The 18820-nt window shown below is 45.5% G+C and overlaps 1 protein-coding gene across 4 annotated transcripts in view; it reads right to left on the minus strand.

Moving 5' to 3' along the window:
* Window positions 1-2049: 2049 nt before the first annotated feature.
* The window catches only part of GCNA (germ cell nuclear acidic peptidase), a 38623-nt gene continuing 21852 nt past the window's right edge, over window positions 2050-18820 (minus strand). For all 4 annotated transcript variants that reach the window (XM_054038916.1, XM_054038915.1, XM_054038914.1 and 1 more), the window contains 5 exons: window positions 15260-15425; window positions 10606-10750; window positions 8426-8564; window positions 5354-5558; window positions 2050-2421 (listed from right to left, as the gene is read on the minus strand). In XM_054038916.1, the coding sequence (XP_053894891.1) occupies window positions 2172-2421; window positions 5354-5558; window positions 8426-8564; window positions 10606-10750; window positions 15260-15425 (905 nt within the window). In that variant the 3' untranslated portion in view covers window positions 2050-2171. The remainder of the gene's footprint in view (window positions 2422-5353; window positions 5559-8425; window positions 8565-10605; window positions 10751-15259; window positions 15426-18820) is intronic.

Here is an 18820-nt window from a genome sequence, read left to right on the forward strand (position 1 = left end):
TTTTTAAGGGGTGGTTGTGGCTGCGTCTGCAAAATGACCTAAAATTTGGATCGCTCACCTTGGCCTGCACTCCCAGAAGGCACACCAGGTACCCGCATGGCCCCACAGTATGCCAACATTTTTATGGCTGACTTAGAACAACGCTTCCTCAGCTCTCGTCCCCTAGTGCCCCTCCTCTACTTGCGCTACATTGATGACATCTTCATCATATGGACCCACGGAAAGGAGGCCCTTGAAGAATTCCACCTGGACTTCAACAATTTCCACCCCACCATCAACCTCAGCCTGGACCAGTCCACACAAGAGATCCACTTCCTGGACACTACAGTACAAATAAGTGATGGTCACATAAACACCACCCTATACCGGAAACCTACTGACCGCTATACGTACCTACATGCCTCCAGCTTCCATCCAAGACACATCATACGATCCATTGTCTACAGCCAAGCCCTAAGATACAACCGAATTTGCTCCAACCCCTCAGACAGAGACAAACACCTACAAGATCTTTATCAAGCATTCGTAAAACTACAATACCCACCTGGGGAAGTGAGGAAACAGATTGACAGAGCAAGACGGGTACCCAGAAATCACCTACTACAGGACAGGCCCAACAAGGACAATAACAGAACACCACTGGCCATCACATACAGCCCCCAGCTAAAACCTCTCCAGCGCATTATCCACGACCTACAACCTATCCTGGAAAATGATCCCTCACTCTCACAGACCTTGGGAGGCAGGCCAGTCCTTGCTTACAGACAACCCCCCAACCTGAAGCAAATACTCACCAGCAACTACACACCACACCACAGAAACACCAACCCAGGAACCTATCCCTGTAGCAAACCTCGTTGCCTACTCTGTCCCCATGTCTACTCTGGCAACAGCATCAGAGGACCCAACCACATCAGCCACACCATCAGGGGCTCATTCACCTGCACATCCACTAATGTCATATATGCCATCATGTGCCAGCAATGCCCCTCTGCCATGTACATTGGCCAAACCGGACAGTCCCTCCGCAAAAGAATAAATGGACACAAATCGGACATCAGGAATGGTAACATACACAAGCCAGTAAGTGAACACTTCAATCTCCCTGGTCATTCTATCACAGATTTAAAAGTCACTGTCATTGAACAAAAAAACTTCAGAAACAGACTTCAAAGAGAAACAGCAGAACTAAAATTCATTTGCAAATTCAACACCATTAATCTGGGCTTGAATAGGGATTGGGAGTGGCTGGCTCACTACAGAAGCAGCTTTTCCTCTCCTGGAATTGACACCTCCTCATCTATTATTGGGAGTGGACTACATCCACCCTGATTGAATTGGCCTTGTCAACACTGGTTCACCACTTGTGAAGTAACTCCCTGCTCTCCATGTGTCTGTATATAATGCCTGCATCTGTAGCTTTCACTCTATGCATCCGAAGAAGTGAGGTTTATACTCACGAAAGCTTATGCCCAAATAAATCTGTTAGTCTTTAAGGTGCCACCAGACTCTTTGTTGTTTTTGTAGATACAGACTAACACGGCTATACCCTGATACTTGACAGGTTTCAAGGCAATCTTTATTAATCATAACCAGTAAGGAATTAAAAAGGTAGATTTTTGTCTAAGTATTAATATTACAAATCTGATTTAATCATCTGAGAAGAGAAGATATGTTACAGAAGTGTTTCAATCACAAGTCTGATGGAGGCAGTTGGCTCAGGGTCTTTCTTAGAACTAAATCAAATGCAGTTTCTCTCTCAAACATTGGTTAAAAAAGGCTCCAAGTTAGTCCTCCCCCCTTCCAATTTTAACTTTTATAAAATCTCAGTGGCTGGAGGGAAATTAGAATGAAAATTTAATCATAAGCAAACAGATGCTCTTGATCCTCACTAAGGAGACCTGGGGATGGATGGGCAGCCGTGGACCTAAAGTTACATATATCACCTTGTCCTTTAACTGGGATTCATCAGAAAAAAGTGTTTCACCTGCTTCTGAGTGCAGCAGCAGGGGATTACACAAGCACTGCTCCTGGGAACACAGAACAGCAGCAGATGCTTAGAAACCTTTAATAGATCTTCAATGTTAACCAACCAGAACCTAGCTATTTTCTCTAATGGTACAAACAATGATTACATAGCACAGGGCCAGTGTATACATCCCAAGAGGCATTCAGGAATCTAGGAGCCTAGTCTTTAAAGCAAACTCAGCACTGAGCTTACGCATGACTTCTGCATGGCTCAGCCCACACTGTTCTTTTTTAGTAGATCCATAGTTTTCTTTCACATACTTTGCAAATGGTGTTAGCTGTGCTCTAGCAGCAGTACCATCCTTCCGTGTGGGTTGGCACAGGACTAACTGTCCCTTACAGAGTGCACACACAAAGCGTTCTGTGTCCAGTGACTTGGAATGGCGCCCAATCCTAAAATAAAACAAAAAAGTCAGTGTAGTGCCTGAGTCTGGAGACACCTTGGAACAATAGCTCAGAGGTGCAAATTGTTCACATTCAGATCAAGTGTACATTAACTCTGACACCTAAATATAACCTAAATGGCAACATTACTATTCCCCTGCTGACCATTTTAGCAGGAATATTCAACTAGTGATTTTTATCATGCAGTCTCAGATCACTGTCCACATTTTCCTGCCAAAAAACCTTAAACATCCCTTATCCAGTTGCCAAGGTGGAACCTTCAGTTTCTTCCTGATAATGTCTACAATGTTATATGATGGTAATACAAAGCTTAACAGAACATTAAAAGAATATATGAACAGAGTAAAGCAAGTTCAGTTGAATACCAAAACAAACAACAAGGAATTCAGTGATATTCATGTTAATTTTTAGTTCAATTAAAAAAAAACCTAATTTTTAAGTTTACATGAAGCTGTGCAGAACTTCAGTCTGCCACACTGAAGTGCTGCAGAAGCTGAGGTCCCTGCTGTTGAATTTGTTCCCCACCATACATATTCTAGATCTCAGATCAATCTTCTTTAAACATCCCAGTGGTCCCACCAGCTCTGTATCACTTACAATGGGATAAACAGAAGTTTTGACAATCCCAGTGAGCAGATTAATTTTTCTGCTTGTGTTTCAAATAAGTTTCTTGGTAAAAGGTGAGATCATAGTGTATCAGAGCTCCTGCATTACACTCCTAATAGAGAAGTAAGGAGAGATCCAAGTAGTCTCATAACATGAACTTGATTTTAATGTTTATCTTGTTTCCTTAATACTGTCCTACTATTACCGTCTCTATGTAGCAAGCATAATAGTTGCTTAGGGGAAGATGAGGAATCAAGATTGGAAAGTTAGGTGTGTCCCTCAGAGGATCAAAGGGGTCAGAAATATTGAAAAGTCTGAGTACCCCAGAAGAAAACCCTCTATGCCAAAGGACAGCAGTACGTGGAACACCAACCACTAAGGGTTGTGGCTACCAGACTCTGTGTGCCTGTAGGTTGGCGACTGAGCAAACTGAGTTTAACAATTATGAAATGGCTTGATTTTAAGGGTTTTTAGGGGACAGCTATAGTGTGCAGTGCATGAGAGTGCCAGCATCGAGGGAGTGGGGGTGGGGACCCTTGCCTGGAACAAGTCTTGTCATTTGCTCACTCTGTTCTGGGCTTGATGCAGAAATCAATAGGTGACATTCTCTGGCTCGTGTTTTGCAGGAGGTAAGACTAGATGACTGACATGTCCCTTTCTGGCCTTGAAAGTTATCTCAAATTCTCACTGATTTCCATACTGCTAACTCAAAAACAACCTGCCTCCCAACTATCTGTTCTCAATTAAGCCATTAAAAAGAGTGCCAGCAGGGGGAGGCAGGTCTGTCATAAGTATAATTCCATATGGTACTCCTGGGAGGATTCTACGCCCATATGGGGGCACAGAATTCATATGGCCCGCATTTTTCTGTGCCCCCTGTACAGAAAAACGCAAAAAAAATCTGCTGGGGGACACGCGCCTCTTCCCCAGCAGCCCAGGCAGTGCGTCTGTTCCAGCATGCCTGGAGCAGCCTCAGAGACAGGGGAGGGGGGATGGGCGTGCGTGCCTGCATGATTACTGTGGGGGGGGGGGGGGGGGGAGGGGAGAGGTGTATGTGTGCCAACAAGCGAGAGAGAGAGACACACACACACACACACACACACACACTCACACTCTGGGCTAGTCTACACTGGCAATGTTAAAGCGCTAACATGGCTTGTGTGGGCGCTAAAAAACCCACCTCCACGAGGGGTGTAGTTACCAGCGCTGGTGCACTGTCTACACTGGCCCTCTACAGCGCTGAAACTTGCTGTGCTCAGGGGTGTGTTTTGTCACATCCCTGAGCAAGAAAGTTGCAGCGCTGTAAATTGCCAGTGTAGACAAGCCCTGTGTCCCTCTCTCTTACGACTGCAGCTCCCTGGCAGTAGGGCTTTTTATTATGCAGGAGGCAGACTAGAGGCACAAATGAAGCAGCCTGCCTGAGTTAATTGATCTCATTCTCTGAGGCACAAATGTAGCACCCTGACTGTGTAGTAAAGTTGTTAAAGTTGCTGTTGATGGTTAATTGATCTCATGTTAGTTAACTGTTCGCATTCTCAGTCAATTCCCCCCTGAGCATTAAAATCTGTGAAAGCTTTCAGGCCCCTACATTGCCAGAGTGATGTAAAGGAGTCTTATTATAAATGACAGTTAGGGAATCCTCAGCTAGGAAGATCTATGTGCTTTTTCACTTTTTACCAAGCAGTCAATAAAATGTCAGGACAATCAGAACCAAGCACTTCCCAAAGTACTCAGCCAGGTGCAGGGCAATGATTAGCAAAACTGTATGACTTTCATGTGTGAAAGTCTGAGCAATTTAAAATGACATTCTACTTCCCCCCCCGCTGTTTGGTGTTCTGTAATGTGATTTAAATGAAAATTCAAGATTATAACTGGAATGCAGGATATTGTTACCAAGTGTTTGTAACTTCACTTTCATGTGTTTAGGAAATGCTGAATAGTTATTGTGACTTTTTTCTGTATTGTAGTTTAAATAAATTACCAAAACAATTGAAACTGGTGTGATTATATTGCATTATTTTGACAAATAAAATATATAGAATTTTGCAGAATTTTGAATTCTTTGGTGCAGAATCCCCCCAGGAGTAATATGGGTCTGCAAGGGAAACTGTCTGGAAGCCAGTATCAAGAGGATCAGTTTGGGATTCTTTGTGGGAATAGAAGAGGGAAAACGAGGCAATAAAAAATAGTTCAGTTCATAGAGGTGAGACCTTTAATTCTCAAATTTCTTTAAGAGTTAAAGGTCTAAGCTTAACATGTGGACACGCTGAAAACAAAGTTAACAGATGACCAAAGGCAAGTAAATATTACTCACGTGTTTTTGCACAGAGAACATTTATAAGTGAACTTGTATTTAATCTCATAACTGTGGCATTGTGTCACCACTGGCAGCTCTGGATGAACCACAGTTGATTTCTTAGCATAGAATCTCCAAAACTGCCCATGGCCATCACGAATTCCGTTGATTACCCAAGTGGCTGCATGGCAAATCTCATGGATCAATGTGTCTCGAAGCCGGTCTTGGGGAAGTCAGGAGAGAAGACAAATTAAGAACACTGCCATTAAAAAGTCAGGTCTCTCATTCTTCACTGGCTTTATTAGTGTTTGCAAGTACCAGACTGACAGCTCTGAAGACTGTAAAAGATGCCACATGGACAGTACTATTCCAAGCTTCCCCACACAATGCCCTTATTCTGGCCCAAGTCTGAGAAGGTAATTTGGTTTCCATGTCTTTAGTATCTCTGAGGAGACTAACTGTAATGAGTCACTTGTGTTGTGGTCTCTGTTTTTAAAACCACATTAAACACAGGAGCCAGCAAGTAAATGTCAGATGACAAATTTTGATTGCTACTGACTGTGACACAGTGGTCCATTGGTGTTTCACTACTCTGTCAGCAACTCTGGTCAGGCCTGACATACTACATCTAACCCACTGTTGTCATGATATATACCCAAAAGGTGGCATGTAATATATCAATCGAAAGCTAATAGCTCACTGATCATTAAAATTCTTACATGGTGTGTTACTCTTCGGGGAATTCTGCACCACTGCACAATGCAGAATTTTGCAGAATTCCCTGTTTCCCCCGCAGAATTGGGGCTGCAGAAGTGGTGGCCACTACTAGGGGACACTGGATTCTGCAGAGCCCAGCTTGCAGTGAGCGGAGCTGGAGGGTGCGTGGGCTGGAGGCTGCATGCTCTGCTTGATCCTTATTCTCCCGGGGACAGGAGAGGGCCTGGGAGACCCAGTTCTGGCAAAGGGTGAGGAAGGGCAGGACTGCACTGCCCCACCTGTGTTCCCTGGCAGGACAGTAAAGAAGCTGGGGGGATTAAAGGCTCTGGGGGAACTGGTGTCTAGGCCGGGGGGTGCCCTGTGGCTGGGATCTGGGGGGAGGGGGTGGTGGTGTCTGAGCTTTGAGTATGCTCCATGCCTGGGATCTGGGGTGAGGGGGGTGCTGGTGTGTGGGCCAGGGGTGCCCTGTGGCTGGGATCTGGGGGGGAGGGGGGTGCTGGTGCGTGGGCTGGGAGGTGCCCCGTGACTGGGCTCTAGGAGAAGGGGAGTGCTCGTATCTGGGCTGGGGGTGCTCTGTGGCTGGGATGGGGGGGGGGGAGGGGGAGGGAGTGCAGGTGTCTGGGCTCTGGGAGCCCTACACATTTCCCTCCAGCAGCCCCCAACTGGAACTGGTTTATCATAGGGGCTTCTTTAACGCTCTACTCTTGGGGGTATCTTTTTTGCTGTTGTCTGTATTGTTGATATGTATTTAGAAATAAGTTACCAAAATAATTGAATCTGGAGTGATTATATTGTGTTATTTTGACAAATAAAATATACAGAATTCTAAAATGTTATGCGCAGAATTTTTAGGCACAGGATTCCCCCAGGAGTAATGTGTATATGGGGTGTATAAAGAGTTATGGATATATGTTAGAATTATGGTTTTAAAATGTGTTGGCAAGCAATGCATAATCCCATCTTCCCTAAACAAATGAGTGTATAGTAGTTTGTCATCAGGTTGAGATAATGAAAGTGCACTTAGATAAAAGATCAACAAAGCCATCAACTTAGCGAGTGGGGGAGACAGCCTCTTATCGGGGTCTGCCCCTCAAATGATAAGCAATTGAATCAACTGATTGTATATAATATTGCTGTATTATAAAAAGTGCATTGAGTAATGTCTTTTATGAAAGCCTGTGACATAATGACGACTAATAGCATTGTGAAGTGTCTGCATTAGCACTATATGAGGAATTGTGGATACTTACTGATGACATATTTTAAAGGCTGTGACCAAAACACAGGGAGAAACAGTTTTTCCCCCAGAAAGGAGGGAAGGGAGTATCTACACATCTCCAATTAAATTAAGCAAGATGTGACCAAAAACAATGGAAACCCTATTTACATATGAATCAGCAAGGGGATGGGAGATCCACAGACAGGAAAAAACATCATGAGATTATCCTGAGTCTGGGGACAAAACAGTGAGTTTGGGAAGATATACGGAGAGAAGAAGCAGCCATCTTGGCATCCATCACTGGACAGATAAAGTATAAATTACTCCTGAGGACATTCTGCACCAAAAAATTAAAATTTCTGTGCCAAAAAATTAAAACTTCTTCATACAATATTTTAAAATTCTGCAAATTTTATTTGTTAAATAAATGTGGAGGCTCCAGCATGGCATTGGGGAGCAATGGTCACTGGCTGCACAGAGATGGGAGATCACAGCTCCCCCCCGGGACACAGACTCAGCGGTGAGGCTGCACCCAACCCTGACACAGCGCAAGGATCGGGTCTGCCCCAGAAACATCCCAGGGCCTTGCCCCTCTGAACCAGGTGCACCAGGTATGGGCAGGTAGGATCCAAGTGTGGAGGGATTTAGGGTGGGGGGGATCCAGGTGTGGATTGAAAGGGTTGTGTGTGTGGCAATCTGGGTGTGAGCGGCTCAGTGGGGGATCCAGGTGCTGGGGGGGAGGGGGTGTGTGTGCTTGGATGCACAGGGGCTTGTTGGGGGATTCTGGGTACAACAGTAATGGGACTCTGCGGGGGGGGTATAGGTGAAGGTGGCTGGGGCTCAGCGGGGGCATCTGGGTGTGGGGGACTCAATGGGGGATCCGGGTGTGGGGGAATGGGGTTCAGTGGGGTGGGGATCCAGGTGCAGCTGGTTGGGGTGGCTCATCGGGGTGGTCCAGGTGCGGGGGGAGTGGGGCTCATTGAGGGGTTCTGTGTGTGAGGCTCGGCGGGAGTTTCCAGAACGAGATGATGAGAGCTTGGATATAAGTTTTAGCTGTGTGGATGGATAGGAAAGGTTGCATCTTAGAGCTGTTATGCAGAAATAAATAAATATTCTTTCCCCTTATTTAATATTCAATATCCTCTTTCCCTTACCTGCAGAGTCACAAACTTTCTCTGAGAGCTCTATCCGAGCATGACGTTGTACCTCAGGACTTTTTGTTTGTCCAGTGACGCAGTACCCTGCTGTCTTCCGCATCTTTTTGTTCCAGACGATTTCCATTTTCTCTGGCAACTGATAAAAAAAAAATGGAACAGTGCATTTGAACCATGTAGTGGCATGTGCAGGAATGTAAGTTTGACCCCTTTTGGAGGCTCCCTCACCCCCGGAGGCCCCTGATGATTACTGGGGGGGCCTGTGCCCCTGCTTGCCCCTCCATCCACACCCCCTGGAACCACATCACCACCAGCTCATCTCACTTCCTCAGGTCCTTAAACTTCTGCCCTTGTGTGTGTATACCGCCACAGCCCTTCACAACACACCTTGGTGGGAAAGGACACCTTTGTTCATACTCTTTAGACAGAGACAGTGGGAAGTTAGATCTGAGAAACTCACTTTGCCTTCTCTACCTCTCCTTAGAGGCTGAAGAACTTCACTATCTTTAGAGTATGAAACAGCCACACAATAGTAATATTCTTTAAAAAGTTTTATTAAATGCAGAGAAAATGGTAGTAAACCAAGAAAGAACTGTTTGTATTATACCACTTAAGTAAGAGTACAGAGAAAAGAAGGAAAATCTCACATTTCTAGAAATCAAGTCCTTATATGACCTCCCTGCCCTGGTCAGCTGGACAATCTCTTCCTCGGGTATTCAGAGAGAGAGAGAGATGTCTCCATCCCCTCTTTCACACAACCTGCTTATCAAGATCCCTGATCGAAGGTTTTATCCCCTATTTTCCAAAACAATTCTCTGAACACACAATGGGGGTTGAAGCCTTCCCCAGGGGATTGTCTAAGGAGGTATTAAACGTCCTTCACTGATGCTTAATAGCTGTCTTTCAAATACTGAGCTACCAAATTAAAGCGGAGCCCTTTATAAGATCATTTGACCTACCTGTCCCCAGTTTATCCAGACCTCTTTTTAAAATCTCATCAATTTTCCCTTGCCAGGATGTATAACTTCTTCTAATCCTATCAAACTACTTAATCTCTGATCTCTTGTTGCTCCAAAACAGCAGCAGAAAGGAACCATCTCTTTCAGGATTCTAGTACTGCTGGTATGCTTAGTGCAGGTCTTCACTGCACAATTAACCTGAACTCTTACCTGGTTTTTAGTCCAAACTCCTCTACCATCCACACAAGAAAAACTTTTGATCTGAATTTGGAGGTGCTTTAAATGCAAGATAGTTTATACAGGTAGGGGTATAGATTAAAACCTAGGCTTCCCTTTCACTTGCCCTGGACCCCGTCCATTCTGCAGATAGGATGCAGGCAAACATCACTCAAGTTCTGATAATCCTCCAATATCCTTCCCACAGTTCCCCATGAAGGACAGACAAGTTTCTTGTAATTGACTGGGAAAGTCTCCTAGAGCATCTCAGTACAGAGAACCATACACATGAGTGAGTGCAGAAACAGTGAGGACTCAGTAAGGTGAGTCTGGATTTGCTGTCAAAATGCTGGGGTAGGCTAACCCAAGTGCCAATCATCTGGGTAACCTGTGCAGTTAGAGAGCCTACAGCAGCAATTCCCAAACTATGATCCAGGCAAGCACTTCTGGTCTGCAGAGAGCTGGCTGATCAAGTGGTGCTGGGCTCTTTGGTTCCAGCTTCTTTTACAGGAGTAGGAGCCAGCTTAATATGCCTCAATTAGGGTCCACTGCTACATGAGAGTAAGAGAAGCATTCCAATGCAATGGGGGCTATACAACTATCTAGACATATAAGAATCATAAGGGACCAGATTCACCCAAGGCATCTAAAAATCAATTTTCCATATAAGCAACAGATATAGTTACTTAGGGATGTTACATGATTATGAATGGGAAGGGAGTTTGTGTCCTTGCAGTAATGAATGGATCAGGAGGTTTTTCTCCACAAGACTATTAAGAGATAATTCACACTGAGAAAGTCTGATAACTCCCAGAGTAAACCTATGATAAATCCCTTTTTAAAACCCTCACATTTTTGACCTGATTCAAATAGAAGCACCTTGTTACAAGGCTGAGCTTCATCCCAGTTAGTGAGCTAGAAGGAAAGGGCAATGGTTTCACAGAGAAAGCTAGTTAGCAGGATAACAGTGATTTTATTGTCCAGAAATGTGTTTACAAAAGTTACCTTTTGCTCAAAGATGGTGTTGTTATAAAGAGTGTAGAGCTTCTGTGTCAACTCATCCTTTTTTTTCCTGAAATTTTTCACATATTGGGATGCTGGGTTTGACAACTCTTGTAAGAAACAGCCTGGCACTCCACACAGATTCCACCTGCATGAAAAGCAGCGGCAAAAAAAGCACATTTGTTGTCGCAGAAGTCTTATGAAAAAGAGTGGTTACTTATCTTATAGTAACTATGGTTCTTTGAGAAGTTTCTGTAAATCCCATTCTAGGTGTGCACGTTCCCCAGGCATGTGAGATTAGAATCTTTTGAACAGCAGTCAGCCATGCCTGCACCATGTATGTCCTTATACCCCACACCTAAGGGCATAAAGGACAGAGCAGCTGCAACCATTCCTCAGTTCCCTTGCTAATTCAGAATCCCAGATAATAAGGACTCTGAAAAAGTGGGGATGAAGGGCTGGTTGTGGGATCCACACGGATGATAATATCTCAGAAGAAAAAATACTATAAGTTAAGTAATTGATTTGAAGTTGTGTCCTTCACAGCGAAGGAGAGTATCCTAGCCACTGGGCTATGGGATAGTGTGGGCTGGGTCTCAATCTCTCCTGTTGAAATTGTTGCGCTTTTTATAAATAGTCCTTGGAGCAGGGACTTGAATTAGGGTCTCCTGCATTCTAGCTACAAGGAATGCGACCTTCCACAACAAGTGGGAAAGGGAACAAGAAGCTAGAGGCTCAAAGGGCGGGCCCATGAGCCTGGTGACAAGGTGGAGGACCGGGTCCCAGACCGGTGGGAAGAGTCTTTCAAGGCCTTTCAGGAATCGGATAGTCATCTCATGAGAGAATACCGATCTATCCTGGACGCGGGGATGGAAGGCCAATATGTCCGCCAGGTGAACCTTAATCGAAGATAAGGCAAGGCCCTGGTGCTTTAAGTGAAGCAGGTAATCCAGAACGGACTGCAGAGATGACTGGGTCGGGGAGATATTCCGTTCTGACACCCAGCAGGAGAATCGCTTCCACTTTGCCAGGTAAGTTGCTATGGTGGAGGACTTTTTGCTCTCCAAGGGCATGTGCTGTACCTGACTAGAGCAGGCTTGTTCCTCTGGATTCAGCCACGCATCATCCAAGCTGTGAGGTGGAGAGAGACACGGTTCGGGTGCAGCAACCGACAGTGATCCTGTGAGAGTAGGTCCGGCCACGAGGCAACCCCCTCTGGAGCAGAACTCTTTGCACTTTTTCTTCATATTCGACACACATAGCATTGTGGTTTGGAGACCCTCGCACCCAAAACACGTCCTGTAGATTTTGGTTGTGCAGCTGCCACACATGTTATGTGGAGAGCTGTCTGCTCAAGGAGTATGCCATACTGTTTTGCACTCCTGGCAGATGCACAGTGGTCAGACAGTTCCACTCCAGAGCACGAGGGCTCTCCTGGCTTGGTATGAGATGGGGACATTTGCCTCTTCGAGGGCTTGGATACAGAGCTCCCTCTTTCCCTTATTGGAGTGCTTGTCTCTCCCTTCCCTCCCCATTTGCCTTGGCTCTGCTCAAGTTTCTTGGAGCCAGCTGGGAGAGGGTGTAGAGGCCTGGAACTGGCTGGAGCTAAGCTCAACGGGCTGCTCCTACCTTTTTCAGGCCAATGTACTGGGTTGGGGGGAGAGGGTGTCTCTCCTGTCAGCTGTCCATGGTCTCATGGGCCTCTCCATGAGGAGTTTTCAGACTTGGAACTTTCTTGACTGCTTTGTCCTGCTGCGCCTGGTCTAGATGTGGGTTTCCCCAGGCGGTACAGACAGACATCATAGTAGACTGTGACTAGGAAGAGCTTGTGGCAGTTGATGCAGTTTTTGAAGTGGAGGATCCTTAGAACCCTTTCCCTGCTGCCACTGGAAGAAGCAAAATGCCTTTTTTTAAACAGGAATTGCTCCTCCGAATTTTAGTGAACTGAACCCCAAATACCTCCCAATTAACTAGACTAAATAATTAAAGCTAAGTATTAAAAATTATTCACAATTTATTTACAGGAAAAAACTGAAGAAGTCAGCATGAACACTGATGCTCCATCCTAAATAATGAGTGGTAAGAAGGAAGTAAAGATGGCAGCAGTCTGGCAGCTCCCCCTTAAAACCCTTGGTGTGAAGCACAAAGAGAGTGCGGGTGCCCAAGTAGAGCAAACTGACACTCCTAGGGAAAAAATCTCCAGTCCTGGGCACATAGAGTATATGCGCAAAACTGTAGTGCACTACACAGAGGGTCAAGCACTTGAAGAACAAGTATGATCCTGCGTTATAGTGAGAGACTAAATAAATAAAATAAATAGTTTATCCAAGAGAGGATTAACAAAGATCTAATAATAGATAGCTCTTTAATCTAAAGGGCAAAGGCAGAACACGGATTAGAAGCAAAAACTAGACAAATTCAGACTAAAAATAAGGTGTTTTTTTTTTTTTTTTTTAAAACAGTGTGATTAACCTGAGTGATTAATCACTGGAAGAACATACCTATCTTCAGATTCTCCATTACTTGAAGCTTTTTTACTTAAGACTGGATATCTTTCTAAAAGATAAACTATATAGCTCAAACAGAAATTATAGAATTAGTAGAGAGTTTACTGTGTGAGGTTCTTTGGTGTGTGTTATGCAGGAGGAAAGACTAGCTGATCATAATGATCCCTTTAAGTCTTAAAATCTATAAGTAAGTTCCAATATCATTATATAAATCAAATGGTATGTCAGCACCTAAAATACTTTCTTCAGTTTCAGTTACCCTGCCTCCAAAGGGATACAGCAAAAAGAGGCAGTTCAGAGACAGGTGACAAAATGATTAGAGGTGTGAAAAGACTTCCATTTCAGGTCAGACTGAAAATATTAGGGTTGTTTAGAGAATAGGCAATAAGAGGGAATATAAGAGAGGTATTTAAATGAATGCTATAGAGAAGGTAATAAGGTTCACTTGTTTACCTTCTCTCAATGCAAGAAAGTGCATTTAAAACCTATAAAAACAATTGTTTTTTTAAACACAATGCACAAGTAATCCGTGGAACTCAATATCACACGACTGAGACAAAGTTTAGTATGTTCATAGAAAGTATTAAACATTTCTATGAACTGAAAACCCCACAGATGCAATGGTGCCACAAGTTTGCCTTGGAATTGAGGCTCCCACAGCACTGAGGAAAAGATGGTTTCAGAAAAAGCCTTTCAGAATCTGACCCCCAGACCCTATCAGGGAGTGGTCAGGGTTTAGCAATGAGGATGGTTCAAGTCATTCAAAACCCTTTCTATCAGAGCTCTTGAAAGGCATACAGTAGCCAGAGACTCAAGGGTCCATCTTTAGGGCTCCGTGTTTGTCATGGAGATTGCGGAAGTCACAGATTCCAGGGCCAGCTGCTTGGGTAGCCCTGGGGTCAGCCACGCCGGTTGCTACTGTAGTGGCTCCTGCAGCCAGCCGCACCAGTCACTGATGGAGTGGCCCTGGGGCCAGCCGCACCAGCTGCTGTTCTGGTGGCCCCGGGCACCGCCTGAGCAGCGGCCGATGTGGCTGGCCCCGGGGACTGCCTGAGCAGCTGGTGCCAGGGGCCCCCCTAGGGCTCCTCCCCCTGGCGGCTGGTGCCTTAGCAGTATCCGAAGGGTTGGCTGTGGCGCCCCCTTGAGTGCCACACTCATGTGTCAGTATATTAGGCGCCACCAACCCTACACCCTTCTCAGTTCAGGTAAGTAACGTAACTTTTTTCTTCTTTGAGTGCTTACTCATGTTGATTCCATTCTAAGTGACTCACAAGCAGTAGCCCTGGAGGTGGGCTTGGAGTTCACGGTCGTGCGACTTGCAACACTGCCTTACCGAAGCCAGCATCATCTTGGGCCTGCAGGGTAAGTGCATAATGAGACATAAATGTGTGGATGGATGATGAGGCAGCGGACCTGCAAATATCTTGAATAGGCACTTGGGCCAGGAATGCCACCGCCAAGGCTTGCGCCCTAGTCGAGTGGGTGGTTACAATTATTGGTGGAGGCACTTTTGCCAGATCATAGCAGAAATGGATGCAGGAAGCGATCCAGGATGAAATTCTCTAGGCAGACACTGGAAGACCTTTCATCCTGTCCGCCACCGCGACAAACAACTGTGTCTGCTTACAGAACAGCCTGGTCCTTTCGATATAAAAGGCCAGGGCTCTCCTGATGTCCAGAGAGTGCAATTTGCGCTCTTCTTCCAACTTATGAGGTTTTGGAAAGAAGAAAGGAGAGAACCACTAACTACTTCCTAGGCAAGGGGAAAACGTTGCTCCAACCAACCGTCATGGGCAGTAAGAAGGAACTGAGAGGGCGTAGGCCTGGCGGCACCTAATATACTGACCCATGAGTGCGGCACTCCAGGGGACACCACTGCCGACCCTACTGATACCAATAAGGCAAAAATCTCTGATGACTGTGCATGTGGGCGCGCATATACCTAGAATGGAATCAACATGAGCAAGCACTCAAAGAACAAGGTTTGTAATTTTATGTTAACTGCAGAGCAAGCACTTTTGTAGCCTGATAAATTTCCAGAGTGTTACTCTACATGACAGCAGTGCTTTGCCTCTAACCTCACCAGCATTTCCTGACCCATTTGTTATACTCATAGGAGACAGTAAAAGATGGAGAAGAGAAAGACCTACCTTTCCTCTGTATCTGATGAATGTACACAATAGACTGATGCGCTCTTAGGAACCTTCAGAGAAGGCATTTCTTTAGATGAAGAGGATTCTGACTTTGGTGTCACGATTCTCTCTTTCTTAACAGAGTGTTGTGCACTGTCACAAGGAGGCTTGAAGTTTCCCAGTTCTGCAAATACAAACCAAAAGATTAAACAACCAATTTAACCAAATATCATGAAGTTCCAGCAACGAATACAGAATATAGAGACTGGCAACAGGACCACAAACCACTACACAGTAAACTGTGCATTCTTCACTCAATATGCCCACCTTCAGAGGTGTCTGGGGTATATTCACAAGATTCAAAACACCAAAGTAGTTTATTAGTTGACAAACATGATATAACTGTCTCAATAACTAGAGCTCCTCTACTACTGCCAAAAATATTACTTGGTATATTTATATTCTTTAGAAAAATTACTTCAGTATCAGAAAAATCTTCTTTGATCTGCAGAACATTAACATAGTTCAAATCAGATGCAAAAAGCAGTTTGTAATCTTCTCACTCACTCTCTCTCTCTCTCTCACACATTCCCCCCCCCAATTAAAATGGAGTTAGGACAAAAGCAGGCATCAGAAACTTAAAAATAATAGACAACAGATGCAATTATCCCAAAACCAAGGTGTTATAGACCCAGGATATTCTGATTAATAGTTGCACTTTATAGTAAACCAAACATGTTATGGAAGTGCACAGGTAATGCACTCAAACAATCTGAATTCTGACCTCTAGAGAAGCCATAGAATAACAATGTGATTATGTTTAAGACATTTTAGAGCTTGTGGTGCCAGATTAGTTGAAAAATCGTTGCTTACCTTACAGCAGGTATTATGTATTCCACCCTTAGTGTGCATATGCCCATGTGCTTGACTTCAGATTCTTTTGGCCAGCAGTAGCCATTGGGTCTGTCCCTGTGCCCTGAGTGTCTTCATGTCTCCTCCACCCACAGGCATAAAGGGCAGAGTGGGGTCAGTTGCGTCAGTTGCTTTGCCCAATACAGGATTTAGAAGGTATAGGACTTTGCAAAAGCATGAAAAAAGGGCAGGTTGTGGAATAGACATGGACAACATCTTGAAGAACAACAGTTACTGTAAGGAAAGTAACTTTTTCCTTCTGAGTGCTTGTCCACATATATTCCATTCTTGCAAGCAGTGACTGATATAAAGGTGGTGGTCGTTCAGATCTACTTAAATAAGGATTGCAACACAACTCTACCAAAATGGGCATCAGATCTAGATGCCTCTTAAAAAGAATAATGTTTAGTAACTGGATGTGCTGATCCCCAAGATGCTGCTTTACAAATTTCAGAGACCCGAAGAAGAGCTCTGTGTAAGGAAAGAAAAAGGTCCTGAATTTTTTTCTGATCACCCTTAGAATCAGAGGGATTAGAGGATATGCATACATCACCCCTGGAGTCCACAGTATGAGGACTGCATCTGCTCAAGATACGGGGGTTCCAATCCGCTCTCAAAGAAAGGTTTGACACTGTTCTTTTCCATGGCAAACAAGTTTATGTTTGGATGACCCCAGTCACAAAATACTCTTTGAATGATGGAGTCTTGATCACTGTCAGAAAACTGTCCGAGGATCCAACAATATATATTGTAATCCTAGCAGATAAAGAGTTATGACTGTTACTTGCTGAAGTTTCACAGGTGAATCACCTCCTGGCATAAAGAAGAAATCTGGCTAATCCCTGTCTGTTTATGTAAACAGCACTGTGGTAATACCTGCCATTACCGAAACTGTCTTCCTTTCAATCAACGCAAGACATGTCACACATGCTAGGTAGACTGCTCTGAGTTCTAATATGTTGATGTACAGGTGACTATCTCACACGCCCACAGTTCTTAGCCCTTGTGATGGTTCAAATGAGTTCCCTATCCCAGATTGAAAGCATCTGTTACAAATATGTTTGTGGATAGAGCTAGAGAAAAGAAACGGTTACTCACCTTCTTGTAATGGTTGTTCTTCGAGATGTGTTGTTCATGTCCATTCCAAGCAGGTGTGCGCGCGCTGCATGCATGCCAGCCGGAAGATTTTATTATAGCAGCGTCCATAGGGTCGGCTCCGGTGCCCCCTGGAGTGGCGCCCTCATGGCACTGTATATAGGGGCCAGCTGACCCCCCCCCACCCCCTCAGTTCCTTCTTGCCGATACTCCGACAGAGGGGTAGGAGGGTGGGTATTGGAATGGACATGAACACATCTCGAAGAACAACCGTTACAAGATGGTGAGTAACCGTTTCTTCTTCTTCGAGTGATTGTTCATGTCCATTCCAAGCAGGTGACTCACAAGCCCGAGTCTAGGTGGTGGGGTCGGAGGTCACTGCAGACTGGAGGACTGCACGGCCAAATGCAGCATCCTCCCTGGCTTGGTGCGTGATGGCGTAGTGCGCCGTAAAGGTGTGGATTGAGGACCAGGTGGCCGCTCTACAAATTTCCTGCGTCGGGACGTGGGCCAGGAACGCGGCTGAAGAGGCCTGCGCGATAGGCGGGGCTGGTATATTGGCCTGACTGTAGCACTCCTGGATGCAGGTTCTGATCCAAGCTGAGATCCGCTGTGACGTGACCGGGAGCCCTTTCCTACTGTCGGCCACGGCGACGAAAAGTTGGGTCGACTTCCTGAAGGATCTCATCCTTTCTATATAGAACGCGAGAGCCCTGCGAACGTCCAGAGAATGCAGCCTGCGCTCCTTAGACGAGGAGTGCAGTTTCGGATAAAACACAGGGAGAAAAATGTCTTGACCCATGTGAAATGAGGAAGCCACCTTAGGCAGGAACGCTGGGTGCGGCCTGAGTTGGACCTTGTCCTTGTGGAAGACGGTGTATGGAAGCTTTTGTTGGACCTCGTGAGGGAGGCCAGAAACTTGAAGCCAGACCCTGCGCCTCATGACCACACCAGTCGCCAACGTGCGTGAGGCTGAATCAGCCGCGTCCAAGGCCGCCTGGAGGGAAGCACGGGTAATCAATCTTCCCTCATCAACCAGGGCCGAAAACTCGGTTCGTGAGTCCTGTGGGAGGAGGTCCGTGAACCTAGACAAAGCCGAGCACGTATTGTGTCCATACCAGCTCACCATAGCTTGCTAATTGGCAATGCACAACTGCAGGCCCCCCTTTGAATACACCTTGCGCCCGAATAGGTCCAACTTCTTAGCCTCTCTATTTTTAGGAGCAGCCCCCTGGAAACCCTGGCGTTCCCTCTGGTTGGCCGCATCTACCACTAGGGAGTCCGGTGGGGGGTGTGTATAAAGATGTTCATACCCCTTGGTAGGAACAAAATATCGCCTCTCAGTCCTTTTGGCCGTAGGAGCCAATGAGGCTGGAGTTTGCCATAAGGTACGGGTTGTGTCCGTAATGGTCTTAATGAGAGGTAGGGCTACCCTAGACGGACCTGATGGGGCCAGGATGTCAATCACTGGATCTGTGTCCACCTCGATCTGCTCAGTCTGTATCGAGAGGCTCTGGGCCACTCGAGTAAGGAGCTGTTGGAGGATCCTATTGTCCTCTAGGGCCAGTGCCG

The sequence above is a fragment of the Malaclemys terrapin genome, chromosome 9, assembly GCF_027887155.1.
Source record: "Malaclemys terrapin pileata isolate rMalTer1 chromosome 9, rMalTer1.hap1, whole genome shotgun sequence".
Classification (NCBI taxonomy): Eukaryota; Metazoa; Chordata; order Testudines; family Emydidae; genus Malaclemys; species Malaclemys terrapin.